At 43.9% G+C, this 17,867-nt stretch overlaps 1 protein-coding gene across 1 annotated transcript in view; it reads left to right on the top strand.

Moving 5' to 3' along the window:
* Positions 1-5,366: 5,366 nt before the first annotated feature.
* Positions 5,367-17,867, top strand: part of MSN (moesin) — a 176,694-nt gene continuing 164,193 nt past the window's right edge. The window contains exon 1 of the mRNA XM_088444252.1: positions 5,367-5,612. Within this exon, the coding sequence (XP_088300378.1) occupies positions 5,601-5,612 (12 nt within the window). The 5' untranslated portion in view covers positions 5,367-5,600. The remainder of the gene's footprint in view (positions 5,613-17,867) is intronic.

Genomic DNA, 17,867 nt, shown 5'->3' with positions numbered 1-17,867 from the left:
TCCTATCCTTACTCTAACCACACACACACTGGCCATCCTATCCTTACTCTAACTACACACACACACTGGCCATCCTATCCTAACTATAACTACACACACTCTGGCCATCCTATCCTTACTCTAACTACACACACACACACATACTGGCCATCCTATCCTAACTCTAACTACACACACTCTGGCCATCCTATCCTTACTCTACACACACACACACACACTGGCCATCCTATCCTTACTCTACACACACACACTGGCCATCCTATCCTCAATCTAACTACACACACACTGGCCATCCTATCCTTACTCTAACCACACACACACTGGCCATCCTATCCTTACTCTAACTACACACACACACACACACACACACACACTGGCCATCCTCCCCGTACTCTAACTACACACACACCATGGCCATCCTATCCTTACTCTAACCACACACACACTGGCCATCCTATCGTTACTCTAACCACACACACACTGGCCATCCTATCCTTACTCTAACCACACACACACTGGCCATCCTATCCTCAATCTAACTACACACACACACACACACACACACACACTGGCCATCCTCCCCGTACTCTAACTACACACACACACTCTGGCCATCCTATCCTTACTCTAACCACACACACACTGGCCATCCTATCCTCAATCTAACTACACACACACACACACTGGCCATCCTCCCCGTACTCTAACTACACACACACACTCTGGCCATCCTATCCTTACTCTAACTACACACACACACTGGCCATCCTCCCCGTACTCTAACTACATACACACACACTGGCCATCCTATCCTTAATCTAACTATACACACACACACTGGCCATCCTATCCTTACTCTAAATACACACACACCGGCCATGCTATCCTTACTCTAACTACACACACACACTGGCCATCCTATCCTTACTCTAACTACACACACACACTGGCCATCCTATCCTTACTCTAACTACACACACACACTGGCCATCCTATCCTTAAGGTGCCCACACACATTCCGACTTGCTCCCAATCAGCCGATGTACACGATTTCCCCTGAACTCTCCCTGAACTCTCCCCAGGCAGTCGTGGTCACGATTTGGAGTTAAAAATGTCCGATCTGACTAAAGATCTATCTTGCAGCCAATGCATTGTATCCCAGATTGGCTAATCTGCCCTACAGCACGGCAGATCAGAAGATGCGATGTACGACGAGCGGGGACGCGCATTGGCATCGTGATCAAGAGTAGAAACTCACGATTTGGCCAATTTTTACATGATCTGTCGTCACGATTCGTCGAAATCGGCCAAATTGGATGAAAAGTCGGTATGTGTGTGGGCACCTTAACTCTAACCACACACACACTGGCCATCCTCCCCGTACTCTAACTACACACACACACTGGCCATCCTATCCTTACTCTAACTACACACACACACACACTGGCCATCCTATCCTTACTCTAACTACACACACACACACTGGCCATCCTATCCTTACTCTAACCACACACACACTGGCCATCCTATCCTTACTCTAACCACACACACACTGGCCATCCTATCCTTACTCTAACCACACACACTGGCCATCCTATCCTTACTCTAACTACACACACACACACACTGGCCATCCTATCCTTACTCTAACTACACACACACACACACACTGGCCATCCTATCCTTACTCTAACTACACACACACACACACACTGGCCATCCTATCCTTACTCTAACTACACACACTGGCCATCCTATCCTTACTCTAACTACACACACACACACACTGGCCATCCTATCCTTACTCTAACTACACACACACACACACTGGCCATCCTATCCTTACTCTAACTACACACACACACACTGGCCATCCTATCCTTACTCTAACTACACACACACACACACTGGCCATCCTATCCTTACTCTAACTACACACACACACTGGCCATCCTATCCTTACTCTAACTACACACACACACACACTGGCCATCCTATCCTTACTCTAACTACACACACACACACTGGCCATCCTATCCTTACTCTAACCACACACACACTGGCCATCCTATCCTTACTCTAACCACACACACACTGGCCATCCTATCCTTACTCTAACCACACACACTGGCCATCCTATCCTTACTCTAACTACACACACACACACACTGGCCATCCTATCCTTACTCTAACTACACACACACACTGGCCATCCTATCCTTACTCTAACTACACACACACACTCTGGCCATCCTATCCTTACTCTAACTACACACACACACACACACACACTCTGGCCATCCTATCCTTACTCTAACTACACACACACTCGCCATCCTATCCTTACTCTAACTACACACACACTCGCCATCCTATCCTTACTCTAACTAAACACACACACTGTCCATCCTATCCTTGCTCTAACTACACACACACACTGGCCATCCTATCCTTACTCTAACTGCACACACACACACTGGCCATCCTATCCTTACTCTAACTACACACACACACACTGGCCATCCTATCCTTACTCTAACTACACACACACACACACACACACACTGGCCATCCTATCCTTACTCTAACTACACACACACACACACTCTGGCCATCCTATCCTTACTCTAACTACACACACACACTCTGGCCATCCTATCCTTACTCTAACTATACACACACACACACTGGCCATCCTATCCTTACCCCACACACACTGGCCATCCTCCCCGTACTCTAACTACACACACACACACACACACTGGCCATCCTATCCTTACTCTAACCACACACACACTCGCCATCCTATCCTTACTCTAACTACACATACACTCGCCATCCTATCCTTACTCTAACTACACACACACACTGTCCATCCTATCCTTGCTCTAACTACACACACACACTGGCCATCCTATCCTTACTCTAACTACACACACACACTCTGGCCATCCTATCCTTACTCTAACTACACACACACACACACTCTGGCCATCCTATCCTTACTCTAACTATACACACACACACACTGGCCATCCTATCCTTACCCCACACACACTGGCCATCCTCCCCGTACTCTAACTACACACACACACACACACACACACACTGGCCATCCTATCCTTACTCTAACCACACACACACTCGCCATCCTATCCTTACTCTAACTACACACACACTCGCCATCCTATCCTTACTCTAACTACACACACACACTGTCCATCCTATCCTTGCTCTAACTACACACACACACTGGCCATCCTATCCTTACTCTAACTACACACACACACTCTGGCCATCCTATCCTTACTCTAACTACACACACACACTCTGGCCATCCTATCCTTACTCTAACTACACACACACACTCTGGCCATCCTATCCTTACTCTAACTACACACACACTCGCCATCCTAACCTTACTCTAACTACACACACACTCGCCATCCTATCCTTACTCTAACTACACACACACACTGTCCATCCTATCCTTGCTCTAACTACACACACACACACTGGCCATCATATCCTTACTCTAACTACACACACACACACTGGCCATCCTATCCTTACTCTAACCCCACACACACTGGCCATCCTCCCTGTAGCCATCCTACCCTAAAGCTGGCCACACACTAGACCAACTTACATCCAACCAGCCAACTTGTTGATTGGTTGGAATGAAAATCTGGTAACATATGGGAGTAAATGATTATCAGCAATTTGCTCCTAAATGCCAGAAAACAGATGAAAATGGTCGTTCAGACAAGTTTGTTAAATGTTTGATCAAAAAATTTGCTCAAACAGCAGTTTTTGTCCATTTTCCGGCATTTGGGAGCAAATTGCAGATTGTAATTTGCTTTTATTCCTTTCCAGAGTTTCATTCCAACCAATCAACTAGTTGGCTGGTTGGACAGATAATCTTTAGATGTGTGGCCAGCTTTACTCTAACTACACACACACACTGGCCATCCTATCCTTACTCTAACTACACACACACACACACACACACACACACACACTGGCCATCCTATCCTTACTCTAACTACACACACACACTGGCCATCCTATCCTTACTCTAACTACACACACACACTGGCCATCCTATCCTTACTCTAACTACACACACACACACACACACACACACACTGGCCATCCTATCCTTACTCTAACTACACACACACACACTCTGGCCATCCTATCCTTACTTTAACTACACACACACACACACTGGCCATCCTATCCTTACTCTAACTACACACACACATACTGGCCATCCTATCCTTACTCTAACTACACACCCACATACTGGCCATCCTATCCTTACTGTAACTACACACACATACTGGCCATCCTATCCTTACTCTAACTACACACACATACTGGCCATCCTATCCTTACTCTAACTACACACACATACTGGCCATCCTATCCTTACTCTAACTACACACACATACTGGCCATCCTATCCTTACTCTAACTACACACACACACTGGCCATCCTATCCTTACTCTAACTACACACACACACTGGCCATCCTATCCTTACTCTAACTACACACACACACACTCTGGCCATCCTATCCTTACTTTAACTACACACACACACTGGCCATCCTATCCTTACTCTAACTACACACACACACACTCTGGCCATCCTATCCTTACTTTAACTACACACACACACTGGCCATCCTATCCTTACTCTAACTACACACACATACTGGCCATCCTATCCTTACTCTAACTACACACACACACACACACACACTGGCCATCCTATCCTTACTCTAACTACACACACACACACTCTGGCCATCCTATCCTTACTTTAACTACACACACACACACACACTGGCCATCCTATCCTTACTCTAACTACACACACACACACACACACACATACATACTGGCCATCCTATCCTTACTCTAACTACACACCCACATACTGGCCATCCTATCCTTACTCTAACTACACACACATACTGGCCATCCTATCCTTACTCTAACTACACACACATACTGGCCATCCTATCCTTACTCTAACTACACACCCACATACTAGCCATCCTATCCTTACTCTAACTACACACATATACTGGCCATCCTATCCTTACTCTAACTACACAACTCCAACAGGGCTGGGTCCTAACAAGAACCCGAACCAGAATTCTCCTTTCTGCAGATGCCGGCAGCAGTGAGCGAGGCCCGTTTAGTACATTACTCACTGACTGAGCAGCAGCTTCTTCTTCTAACTTTCTCATTGTGTCACTGAGTCCCCACCCAGATGACTCCAGGCTCTCCCCGCGATGAGTAGCTGCTGCTGTGGTGGGAGAGGGGAGGGAGGGCCTGAGTCCGGCAGGAGGAGCCAGGGAGCCCGGTCTCTGGGCCATGTCTTCATTTCCCTGGGTGTGGTTAGTAGCAGGGACTCGTTAGTGTTCCGTTAGCCGGAGAGAGAAGAATCTCACATTGCTGCACACAGACGTAGTACAGACAGGCCGGCGCTGAGGAGCCTGTATACATCATACCCCGGCCCTGTATGGAGAGGAGCTGAGATCTACATCAGACAAGTTACACAGAACTCGCAACCAGCAGCCACGATGCCAAAAACAGTGAGTCCCTTCCTCCTCCTCCTCAGCGCACCCATCTGTCTGCCAAACTTTGCTCGTGTCACTGTCTCCGTGTTTGTAACTGCAGCCCAGCAGCTCTATAGTGTCATCATATGTAATGTGGTATAAGCAGGACATCAGAACACATGTATAACAATGATGATGTGCTGCTGGCATCACTACTCCTGCACTGCTCCGTCTAATGCGATTTTGCGCCATTTTCGGGAATGTGTGGGTAGTGAATGGGAGAGCTGCTCCTTACATCACTGAGCCTGCTACATACTGGCTGCTCCTTACATCACTGAGCCTGCTACATACTGGCTGCTCCTTACATCACTGAGCCTGCTACATACTGGCTGCTCCTTACATCACTGAGCCTGCTACATACTGGCTGCTCCTTACATCACTGAGCCTGCTACATACTGGCTGTATGTTATAGTGTGATAAATGTGATGTCACTCATGTGGCTGCTCACTAGGAGCGTTTAGTAGTTGTGTTTTCTCCCTAAGGTAACTCTTTGCAGGCACTGTCACCAGGAAAGTCCTACTATTATCAGTATTCTAGTAACTTAGTAAGATATATTCACCTCCTGTATTACCAAACCAGAGTATTAACTATTATGTTACTTGAATATATTATCTTAGTGTAACTGTAGATGGAGTAATGCCCATGCCATATACCTTTAGTGTGGAGAAATGTCAGACATTTTATAAGTGAGCACTTTATGGATGTTATATGTAGATCCCAAACATGACAAGAGGTATCTGTCAATACCATTGTGAAATATAGCACAGATTCTTGCAGATAAGGTACATGGAGGCTTTATGAAGTGTTTTAAGGTCAGAGTTGTGGCTTTGCTTTATAGGGTGTGGTGGGGGTCCCTGCTCTTCAGTATTCCCCCCCTTCATTGTGGAAGACCTTGGCAGCGATCTCCCTAGGGTGTGTAAGTCAGGGTGTCTCCCTTAGTAGTCTTTAACCAACAGGAAGTGGCCAATGTTAACTATTCACTATCCATCAGTGGTCATTTATCATATCCTCCCTCCGTTCATTACACTGCATGACTGTCAGACCATGGGAAGGTCACAGATCTCATTTGTTTTACTTCTGAGCAGATTCTTGAAGTCTTAAAATATTCAGCATATTTTTTTTTACAGGACAGCGTTTAGTTACATGTACAGATCTTTAGATTTCCTTGTTCTAGTGACAAAGACGGCATTTGAGTCTGCTCAATAAACCTTCATGAATATTGGTGGGAGTACATTCTGTAAGAACATCTTCTGTTTCTATGTAATTGTATTCAGTGAGTAATCCGGTTATTGCTATACAAATGTAATCTTTCAAATAGTTCAGAGAAAGTTTTGTAGTAGGGCGACTTGTGAACTTGATCAATGCTACCTTGGCAATGAGTTACAGAGGCCTGAATTTCAGCACACCATTCTGAAGTTTAATACATTTCAGAAGGGGAGGGAGTAAGGAGACAGTTCACCCCCCCCTCACATTTCAGAGGCGCCAGTGGAGGCGTGGACGGTCAAGGGGCGTGCATTATAGCAATAGGTTGCACAGCCCCTGCACTGCACGGAGGAGGTGGAGGTGTAATGTGCGGTCTTTTAAGTTAAAAGGCCACATTTTACACCCACTCCTTCTCCGTGCAGGGGCAGTGCAGCCTATTGCTATAATGCACACTCCTGCTCCACTGTAGTGCCGCCTACTCCTCCCTGGTGGTCCCGCCATCCTCTTCTTGTATGCCCAGGAAATCTGGTAGGACTGGCATCTACAATCACAGCAATAAGATCAGCTCTCACCCGCCCAGCTCCTGCAGACAGTCACAGGTCACTTCCAGACAACGGAACTGCCCAGAAATGGAACGTGGTGTGGAAGCTCCTGTTCCAGCTCTCAGTTCTGCGTTCCATACATATCCCTACTTTACTGCTCACTTTACGTTCGTGGTACTGTATGTGCCTCCACCCAGCAACAGGTAATATGTAATAGGGAAAAGATGCCATATAAATGCTCAATAAATTATACTTAAAGCAGCCCCCACTACACTAATGAGGCAAGAAACACCAATTTCCAAATCAATGGTCTAAAAGTACAAATAGTGAAGGGGATTGGCGCTAAAAAGACAAATGTATATTCCAATAATAATTAGCCAAATAACCGGGAACATGTGCTAAAAATGTGGCATATTTATTATATCCAAAGATAAAAAATACTTTCAAATAAATAAATACAATGGACAAATTAAGGGGTGATCCCTCAGCCTCCCACCATAAGTGGGTGCTGCGGTGGGCTAATGCCAGCAGAGCAAAAGATTACTGGGCTAGGTAGCTCGGCACCACCGCAGAACGTGTCAGCCCTACATGCTGTAGATCCGAGTCCCCCAGGTGTAGGCAGCAAGCAGTCCGTGCAATGTGTTTTGGGTCCCAATAAACCCTTCTTTAGCAACAGGTAAGTTGGGAAAGGGTGGGCAGCGCCGAAATTTTATTATATCCTGCCCCCCCTTCCCCAACAGAAAAACGTTCTGATGCACCTGCTATACACTAAATCAGTTTAAATAAGGACACTTCAAGGGATAGAGTCAATAAAGTACATGTTGCCTAGAATGCTGGCACCAGTTGAATTAGATGAGGCATGGCCAAACCTGTGTGTCTCCAGCTGTTGTGAAAATGCAAAAAGGAGAGCTACAGACTGGCCAGTCCTGAATTAATTGTCCCAATGTAAACATTGCACTTGGAAAGCATTAACATCCCTCATATTTGCTTGCACCGCCCCCCAATGACATACCACAAGATTTGTTAATTGCTGTTAAATGTTGCTATAAATATATTAAACACCTGTGCATTTATAACTAGAACACGCAAGGTTGTCCATCCACAAATTATGCAACTTGTTTTTAATTGTTTACCTTTTTGTATTTGTTTTTGAATTTTTTTTTGTTATTGTACATATAAAACTTTTCAACACATGGTTAAAGATGCTTAATTTTTTGGTATTTGCTTAAATACATTTCTTATTCCTTGGAACAGGCTGTCTGCATCCCACTATCAACTTGTCCTATAACTGACAATGCCATTATTATGGTTTGCTACTCTTTTATGAAAGAAAACTGAAACACAAATTTAACGTGTTCTCAGTCCAGTAGTTAATATAACCCACAAGCACAGGATTTATTCCTTTTAGCAAAATTAACATTTGAAGATAAAAATTGTACAAAGTGGAAAAAGAGCCAGGACATCTGAGCCATAGGTTGTATATTTTCATGTTTTGTGTAAGTGTGTCCAATCATTACATAAACTAAACTCATTGCATTAGTGTATGAAATTGCAGTATTTCTTCCTTAAAACTAAATCAAATAATGAGAATTTTCATAATCATGGTTTTTCTTTGGCACTCACTATAAGCAGTACAGTACCTAAAGCTGATCATAAACTACATCGTTATTGTGCAAACTAGCAGACCAATCAACTGTATGGTCGGCTATTTGGCTGTATGGGCAACTAAATGAGTGTATGGTCCTGAATGATGGCTATTTACATGCTGAAAAATGGTCTGGATTGTTTAATTTGAAAGACGAACCGATCGGGTCCACCCAACCGTTGTTCAGCCAACTTCAGGCTGTGAATGGAGGTCGCCTCTACACATCGTGAAACGGTCCTCCACCAACAGGTCATGTTTTGTGGATTTCTATATTAATTCAAAGGTGAGTTAATCTATTTTGCTGTGTTATGCTGGGCATACACTATACAATTATCTATCCAATCTGGCTGGTTGGAATGAAAATCTGGTAATGTACATAGAGTGTAAAGCTCCACTGGGGCAGGGACTGATGTGAATTCTCTGTAAAAGCGCTGCGGAATATGTGTGCGCTATATAAATAACTGGTAATAATAATGTACGGGAGTAAATGACAATTGACCATTTGCTCACAAACGCTGAAAAACAGACAAACGTTTTCATCCAGACAAACTTTTTAAATCAAATTAATTTAACCAATTTGACTTTTTCCAGTGTTTAAGACCATATGATCGACTGTCATTTGCTCCCATACATTACCAGATTTTCATTCCAGACAGATATCTGACAGATAATTGTAGAATGTATGCCCAGCATTAGTAATAATCCCAACTGCTTCCAAAGACAGAAATCTTCAAAACATGACCTGTTGGGAAACCGTGTAGTGTATTGAGGCACTCTGCCTATTTGACATTAGTCTCCTCCGCTGTCCCTGTTGGCTGCAGTGTATGGCCAACTTAAAATTGTACACTGTATATGAATCAGTTGCTTATTGATCCCCTTCAAGTGTATTACTAGGGGGCCCATATAATAATGATTGCATTTGCAATGCGATCTGGGTGAGATATTGGCGCCCTTGCTCACATTGCAGGATGTGATCATAACAAGCAAATCTGACAGCATTGCATCCCCATAGAAACCTATGGGGGTTGTGGTGCTTGCGGAAATGGAGGGACAGCAGCGGATCCCATAATACCTCTGGGGGATAGTTAATTTTTGCGGGTTTCTCCTGAATACGGGTATTTTCGGGGAATACACCACAAATATTAAATTATATAAATGGGCCCCTTTTAAAATTAACTTGTCCATTTCCACTATAAAGGATGTGTGTATCCATCTTTATCTAACCCGTCTCGTGTGTGTGTGTGTGTGTGTGTATATATATGTATAGTGTGTGTATATATATATGTGTATATATATATATATATATATATATATATATATATATATATATTTTTTTTTTTTTTTTTATGGTTTATCCACCAAACTGCATTCAGGCATATATTTATATAAACACTGCTTGCATTGTCTGACCCCTAAATAGGAAGTATTTTAAGATAAACTCTTAGAAACTGATTGTGTGTAATTATGTCACTTCCTCCATTTCATACTTCAACTTCCTTTGTTCTAGCACCCTTCATCTGTCACAACCCATGCAGTTCCTCTTTCCTGCTTGGGGTGGCGCTCTCTATTCTGGTGCTTTTAGCACACTGTGGTCTGTATTTGAGCAGCTTGTTGCATCAGCTGAGTGTGCTGATGCAGCTGAGAATGAACACTAAGTGGTATATTCAGCATTCATTTTTATTTTTACATAAAAAAATACGGAAACTATGATTTCCGTGTTTTCTATGTAGCTCCCCTATTCAGCAATGGGATAATGGAGAAGATAACGCAATTATCTTCTCCACTGATTCCCATGTCGCTGAGTACCGCACTGTAGGGATCAGCCATTGATCTCTACAGTGCTTTAACACTTTTTGCTATTCAGCAAAGCAAAAAGTGTTAAATCACTCAAATATTTCCTTTATATAACGGCATTTCAGAATGGCGTTACATGAAGAAAATACTTACATTTCCCGAAAACTGCAGGGACGGAGGGAAATTTTCCCATAAGTCCCTGCAGCATTATGTAAGCCCGCCCAGTCTCCGTCCCTGCTTCCTGGTGATCGATGACAGGTAAGTCACGTTAGAGGCTTTTAAACCCCCCAAAACTGATTGATATGTGTATACAGGCTTTATACTAGCCTGTATACATGTATATTTATGTGCGATTATATTTAACATTTATATATAAATGTTAAATATAAAAGCACATAAATATACATGTATACCGGCTAGTATAAAGCCTGTATACACATATCAATCAGTTTCGGGAGGCAGGAGCTGTACTTACCCCTCCGCGGTCACCGGGAAGCCAGGACAGAGACTGTTCCCGAGAGCATGACTGAGCATGCGCAGGGAACAAACAGAAGGGATTGTTTCGGAATCCCGAAAACAATCCATTTTGTGACATCGCAGGGACAGTGTGTTACCGCAACCGCTGTCTCTGCTGAATATATTGCTGCATAGCTTTACTTATTTTATCATAATTGATAAATCCTCGTGACTATGTTGCCCGATAATATTCTGGGCAACATCGTCACTGTTGTTGAATAAACCCCTAAGTAAGTGCTGAGCTGCGTAAAAAAAAAATTCCCAAATCCAGGGTGAGATTGAGCTGTGCGGAGTGTGAATTGCAGGGCTGTTTCAATGGCAACTAGTGTCAAATTTAATTGACCCAGTGTGTTCTCTTGGGCAGTTGTTCCTTAAGTAACTTGTTGCCGCTTTTGGGTGTGTGTGTGTGTGTGTGTGTGTGTGTGTATCTAATATAATGCAATAGAACATGTTTTTTGCTAGGGAATACGTCTATATTTTGTGTCTCATCTATTTTGCTATCCATTCTATCTGTATGGTGTTTTGTAAAGTAGTTATGTATCTTTACTAAAGTCATTAAAATCTGACTACAGAGAGCTGAGCTAAGAGCCTCCTCCTGGTTAAGTCTAGCAGTGGGGGATTGCATTTTAGAGCAAAGGCCAAATCTGGCTTCATATTGAATGAAATATTTTTGGCTACTCCTTTGTTAAGCTCTAAGCTTGTCAAGTTTGTACTTGACTGTACAACATGTTGAATTACTTTGGAAAGACATTGAGATGAGAGTTAAACCCAGTGTAAGAAACTTGCTTAGACATTTGTGAAAGTAAAGCAAAGTAATCAGTGGATGAGAATTTATTTTTATGTGGAAACTACATGCTTTGATTTACCATTTTGAAGATAAAGTAAAGTTTGCTAAGAATGTTTTGAAGTAGATTATTTTTCCACTAAACCTTTTGTATCAAATCCTTTTTTTATTTCTTAAATATAGTTCTGATTTTGTTTCTCTTCCCTAAGTCTGCATACACACTGGACAATAATAACGATCGTTCCCATGCGTCAGAATCGGCCAAAATTGTCTAGTGTGTAGGGGCCTTTAGGTTATGCAAATCTAAAGCTTAAGCTCTGAAAGTATAATGCTTCCTCTAAAGGTTAATGACTGGTGCATACACACGGTCAGATTTCTTTCGCGATTGAAACGATAACGATATTGTTTATCGTTTTGATCATTGAAATCAACCTTTTTTTTTGCTCCCCCCCCCCCCAAACGATCAAACGATGTGTGGGCACGGATGGTCGATATCGACTATCGCCTGTGCATGTAGGCCAACCTGGTCGATATCGACCAGGTTAGCCTGGTTACTATAGGGACCCCCGATCGTTGATCAAGAGTCGTTATAGTAGTTGGGGGAATGGAGCATGTGCTGGATGTTCGATAACTATCATCCAGCACATGCTGGTCGATCAGACAACGATATCTGATCCTTGGCCCTCATTCAGAGCCGCTCGTTAGCGGCAGTACGCTCGTTCCGAGCGATGTTTGCACATCTGCGCATGCGTACGCTTTTTAGTACGCATGCGCGAACCAGTCAGTGCGGCCGAAAATCGTTTGTACGCTATATAGCGAGTGGCTGCTATTTTGAGTGACAGAATGAGGCGTATGTGGGTGGTAACAGGGGATGGTGCTTGAAAATGGGGAGTGGAGATCCGAACGCAGGCGTGCTTAAAGGTCAAAACGGGCGTTTTATGGGTGTGTATATTTAAAACAGCAGCGTCATTGACCACGTCACTGGGTTATTTTAGAGCCAGAACTGCTCGCAAATTTGTGGTAGCAAACACCAACCACAAGAATAGCGAGCAGTTCATACGCTGGTCGATGTACTCGATTAATCTAATAAATAGCGGACATGACGTAGGATGCGAGCGGCCAGGGGGCGTTTTTAACAAATAAACGAGCGTATGTTTTGCTCGCTCGTTCAGACTTAGAGGTGTGAACAGACTACAATGTGCGTACGGATCATTTGAATAGCCACCCCTTGTTTTTAAACGAACGACCGCAAATAGCGAACGGCTCTGAATGAGGGCCCTTGTCTGATCTGACCATGTGTATGGTCCATTATTGTGACCTACAATTTAAAATGTAATCTAGTGTTGTTTTTTTTTTTTTTCCATTTACTAATACAGTCCTATAAATTCTTTTAAATTATGTTGAGAGATTTTTTTTTTTTTTTGTACTTGTCCCTGCCTGGCCAAAATTATACATGTTCACCATGTAATACAGACCTATGTGCTGTTCACTTAACACTTAAACCATAAGTAATAAAAAATAAAAAATAAAATATATATATATATATATATTATAGTTACACATTTTATCACACACTCTACACTTTGTTTATTCATGCGTTAAATGCATATTTGACATTTTTAAAATTTACATAGGAATTTCAGAGCTGTGGGGGAGTTTCAGTATGTCTGTCTGATCAGGAGAGACAATATTTTATGGCGCACTGTTACAGGCATCAGCATATTCAGGCATCGCCTGAATATGGGTATCTCTGGAGCACAGGTAAGATTTTATGGGGTCTGTTTATCAAGCCCATTTGTCATAAAATAATACAGAAACTGCAGTTTCTTACACTACATGTACTTACACTATGGACTAACAGCATAATGCAGGAGATTTCACAAATATCTCTGGCAAAAGGCTAATTAGCGCTGCAGACCGCTGTCCAGATTATCATCAATGAGGACTACCCCTATCGCTGTTGGTTTACGCCCATTTTCAGATGGTTTAAACCACTTATGTTCACAAATGTGAAAGACTCCTCCGATAGGCTGGTGATGTAACTCGCAGGGACAGCGGTTGTCGGTTGGCCCTGCGCGTTTCAGTTCATACATAGTAGGTGCATTTTTGGAAATAAGTCTGTTGCGTCATGGACTGTTAATAATCGCGGCACTACCACGATTATTAATACATAGGTCCCTATATCTTATTCTCTTCATAAAACTCCAACATTTTTCATAGCTTTCAATGGCATAGCTTGTAGCGTTCATGCATGCTCAAGTGCTCATCTCCTCAATGTATATTTTAATTGTGTGTGTCTTCAATATTGCCATGGAAGAAGCTTAATATGCAGAACATTTCATCCATCTTGTTGATGGCTAATAGTTAAGGTGCCTACACACACAACGATTTTTTGAATGATTATCGCTGACTATCGTTTATTGTTCAATCGTTGAAAAAATCGTTCACTTTCTGAGTTAAAACGATGAATGATTATCGTTCATGCACGTTCACGTTTGTAGTTCAGTCAGACTGACCAACTCAACGATTTTCAGTAAGAGAATATGCAAAAATCGTTTGCAGTTAAAAAAAAATCGTTCATTACACTTTAAAAAATCTGACATCGTTCATAAAATCGTTGGTAACAAAATCGTGTGTGTGCAGCTTTACTCTTTCACAGAATAGCTATGGATGGAGTGTAACACTCTTAACTAAAATTGGCAATATTCAAGGCATGGTACTGATTGCTGCAAGTAATGTGGGGTATCTACCCCCCCCAATAATAACCTATACCTTGAGGGCATATTCACTTAAGGATGGGTTTTCCTTAAGTGGAATATCCATTCTGTGTGTGCCTATTCTCTCTCTGTAAGGCAGTCTGGAAGCTTATCTGTACCACTGTTGGTCATTAGTTTAATATGATGGCAGTGTTGCCCTATGGTCTCTCAGGCTGTTGACCTTCTACTTCTCAGTCAAAAGTGGCGTCACTAGCAGAGGGAGGGCTTCATATTTACACAGTCTAGTAGCAATTGACAGAATAACTCATTTTGCAACAGATAATGGACAAACTTGGCAAACCTGGTAGTCCTAGGCTTACAGTCAGATCCCTGTGTCTTTCTGCTTTTGTTGATGCAGTTCAGAATCTGTTAAGTTGGTTTCCATAATTGTTCCAGTATAGTGTGGAGTGTGTAACTAAGGAATCTGTATGTGGCCGGCAGTGCCAATCCCGACAGCGGCAGCCCGACAGAGAAGGAAATCCGATCGTCCTTAGGGTAAGTGTAACTAACCTAATCCCCCCCCCCCCCAACCTTCCTTTAGGGGTGCCTAACCCCCCCTTCCCTGCAGCCTAACCCTAAGTCTCCCGGGGGGGGGTGCCTAACCCTAACCTCCGGGGGGGTGCCTAACCCTAAGTCGCCCCCCGTGGCTGTCCGCTCCCGGCGCTTGTCTTACCTTCGATCAGTAAGCCAGGTGTTGGGCTCCCGGCGTAGGCCTAATGACAGGCGTCGAGATTTCAACGCCTGTCATTTGTACCTTGCCAGGGATTAAGCAGTCGGGAAGCCGGTGGTCGGCATTGCGCTCGCCGGCTTCCCGTAACTAAAGCTATCCCAGCCCCCTTGTTAATAAAGGCGTGCTACCTATGTGCATCTGGCAAAGTAGGAAGTGCAGAGAGAAGAGAAGGAGCTTGTGAAACCCCCATGTTCCTCTTCCCTTGGTTCTGTGACTCACTGGCAGGCTACAGTAGTGAACTTTTCAGCAAATCATATACAGCATTGTTTTCCTTGCCCAGCCTTTTTTTGTTTGTCCTCTCCAATATGGAAAAGTAGAGTTTGATTTTATGAGACCCCAAAGAAACATAAATAGTTTACCCAGACTTTTTGTTAATGCTTTGTTAATTTGTAATAGGGTGTTTTTTTTTTCTATTTGTTTTCGCTTCTATAACTTGACATTCCCTATGACTTTGCTGGTCTTTGCACCTTCTTGAGATATAACAATAATCCTGCTGTATAAATTTGGACTAAGTAGACCGCAGATAGATGGTGGAAAGTAAAATGTAAGGAGATAATTAAGAAAATACTAATATTGCTGAAAATGTCTTACAGTATCAGTGATGAATGAGATAATAATATTTGCCTTTTATTGTATATACTAGTATGCCTGTAGCGAATATTTCGCCAATTTAAACCCAGAACATACAGTACATACGGAAATTGCTTCGCTAGATAATGGCTTGATCCTATGATAATACGACGGAATCGGGTAATAAAAGATGTGTGCAAAACATAACCAGCTAAGCCACGCCCTTTATGGGTTTTGGGGTTTTTACTATTGTAATATTTAGACAATTTGTAAGTGCGATGATATATTTGGCCATGGACTGTGAAACAAAATGGACCGTTTCCAGGGGGTATTGCAAGCTGAGCCCCTATAGATGCAAATTATGATGCACTCTTACTCCGCCTCACCGTCTCCCAGCCTCCTGCCAACCAACGGCTGCCGGCAGCTCTTGTGGAAAGCAGAGAAAAGAGGCGTTGCTTTCGAGGCGCAAACCCGGTGCTGATTGGCTGGGAGTTGCGAGCCTGGATCGAAGTGTTGGAGAAAGTATGTGAGAGAAGAGTGCCCCCTATGGCAGCAGCTTCACATGTTGTGCTGCCTGCGCACCCTCCCGTATTATGTGATGGCTACATCACTCAGCCATTCAGGAGATGAACTGGGCAGAATGTAAACCGTGTCCACACATGGTTAGGGCGCCCAGTCCATGTGAGAGCACAGACCACCAGTAGAGCGTGAGAACAGCAGTCTGCGGCTGTCACGCCTATCCCTCTTCCCCCGATCACTGTACCGGCTCTGTGTTCTGGTAGTTTTCTTGACATTTTAAGTTTAGCTATACCAAAGCACTTATTATGGATTTTCAAATATTTTTTTAATCAAAATTTCTACTTCAGGGTCCATAGGGTATCCACAGGATACCTTGGGGTATAGGCGATTGCGGCAGACATCAGGCACCTCAGAGTTAACGTTTTCAGCCTCCCAGGATGCACTGGGGTCCCTCTCCTATACCCCGCCCCCGAGCCCAGGCATCTCAGTTTTGTAGGTGCCCGGCTCTGAATCGGATCACCATTTTCGGAGGGGGGCTGTTAACAGCCCCTGAAGTTTATTTCCAAGGCAGCTTTGCTGCACAAGATGAGCTGTACAGCATAGCCCAGTCAGCTCAGATGTCTGTCCTTCTGTCGCTCCTTCACCCCGCCGGACCAGAACGCCGGTACTGATCCGGGGATGCTGGTGGGAGTCTCTGGTCACAGCTAGCGGTGACCCTTGAATTTCCCTGACTGTGGCCGGATTCAAGGGGGTCAGGTAAGCCGCGGAGTCCCGCGGAGGGTACCCGCCGTTTCAGTCATTTGGTCATCAGGCAGGGGGCTCCCTGGGGACAGGCTGCGCGTGGAGCCAGGTACTGATCCTGCGCTTTCCACTAGACCACCAGGGACAGCGGGCTGCAGCAGTGTGGATATGCTCCAGCGTCCCAGGGGTTAATGGCATGTCAGGGGAGCGCGCCTCTCCCTCTGCACTGTGCCTTTCCACTGCGGTCTGGGAGACTGTCAGTACTCCTTCCCCGGGCCCGCCTCCTCTCAGCTCCTCGGCGGCCATTTTCTAGGAAGTGTGCAAATGCTGCTGTAGTTTGATACAGGTGGCATTGTGGTCCGGTTCCCCCCGCATACCTCCGATAAGGTAAGAGTGTGCAGCGCTGTTTCCTACCAGGCTCTGGTCTGTGT

The sequence above is a fragment of the Taudactylus pleione genome, unplaced genomic scaffold (assembly GCF_031769625.1).
Source record: "Taudactylus pleione unplaced genomic scaffold, aTauple2 ptg000352l, whole genome shotgun sequence".
Lineage (NCBI taxonomy): Eukaryota > Metazoa > Chordata > Amphibia > Anura > Myobatrachidae > Taudactylus > Taudactylus pleione.
This window is presented reverse-complemented; position numbering and strand designations above follow the sequence as displayed.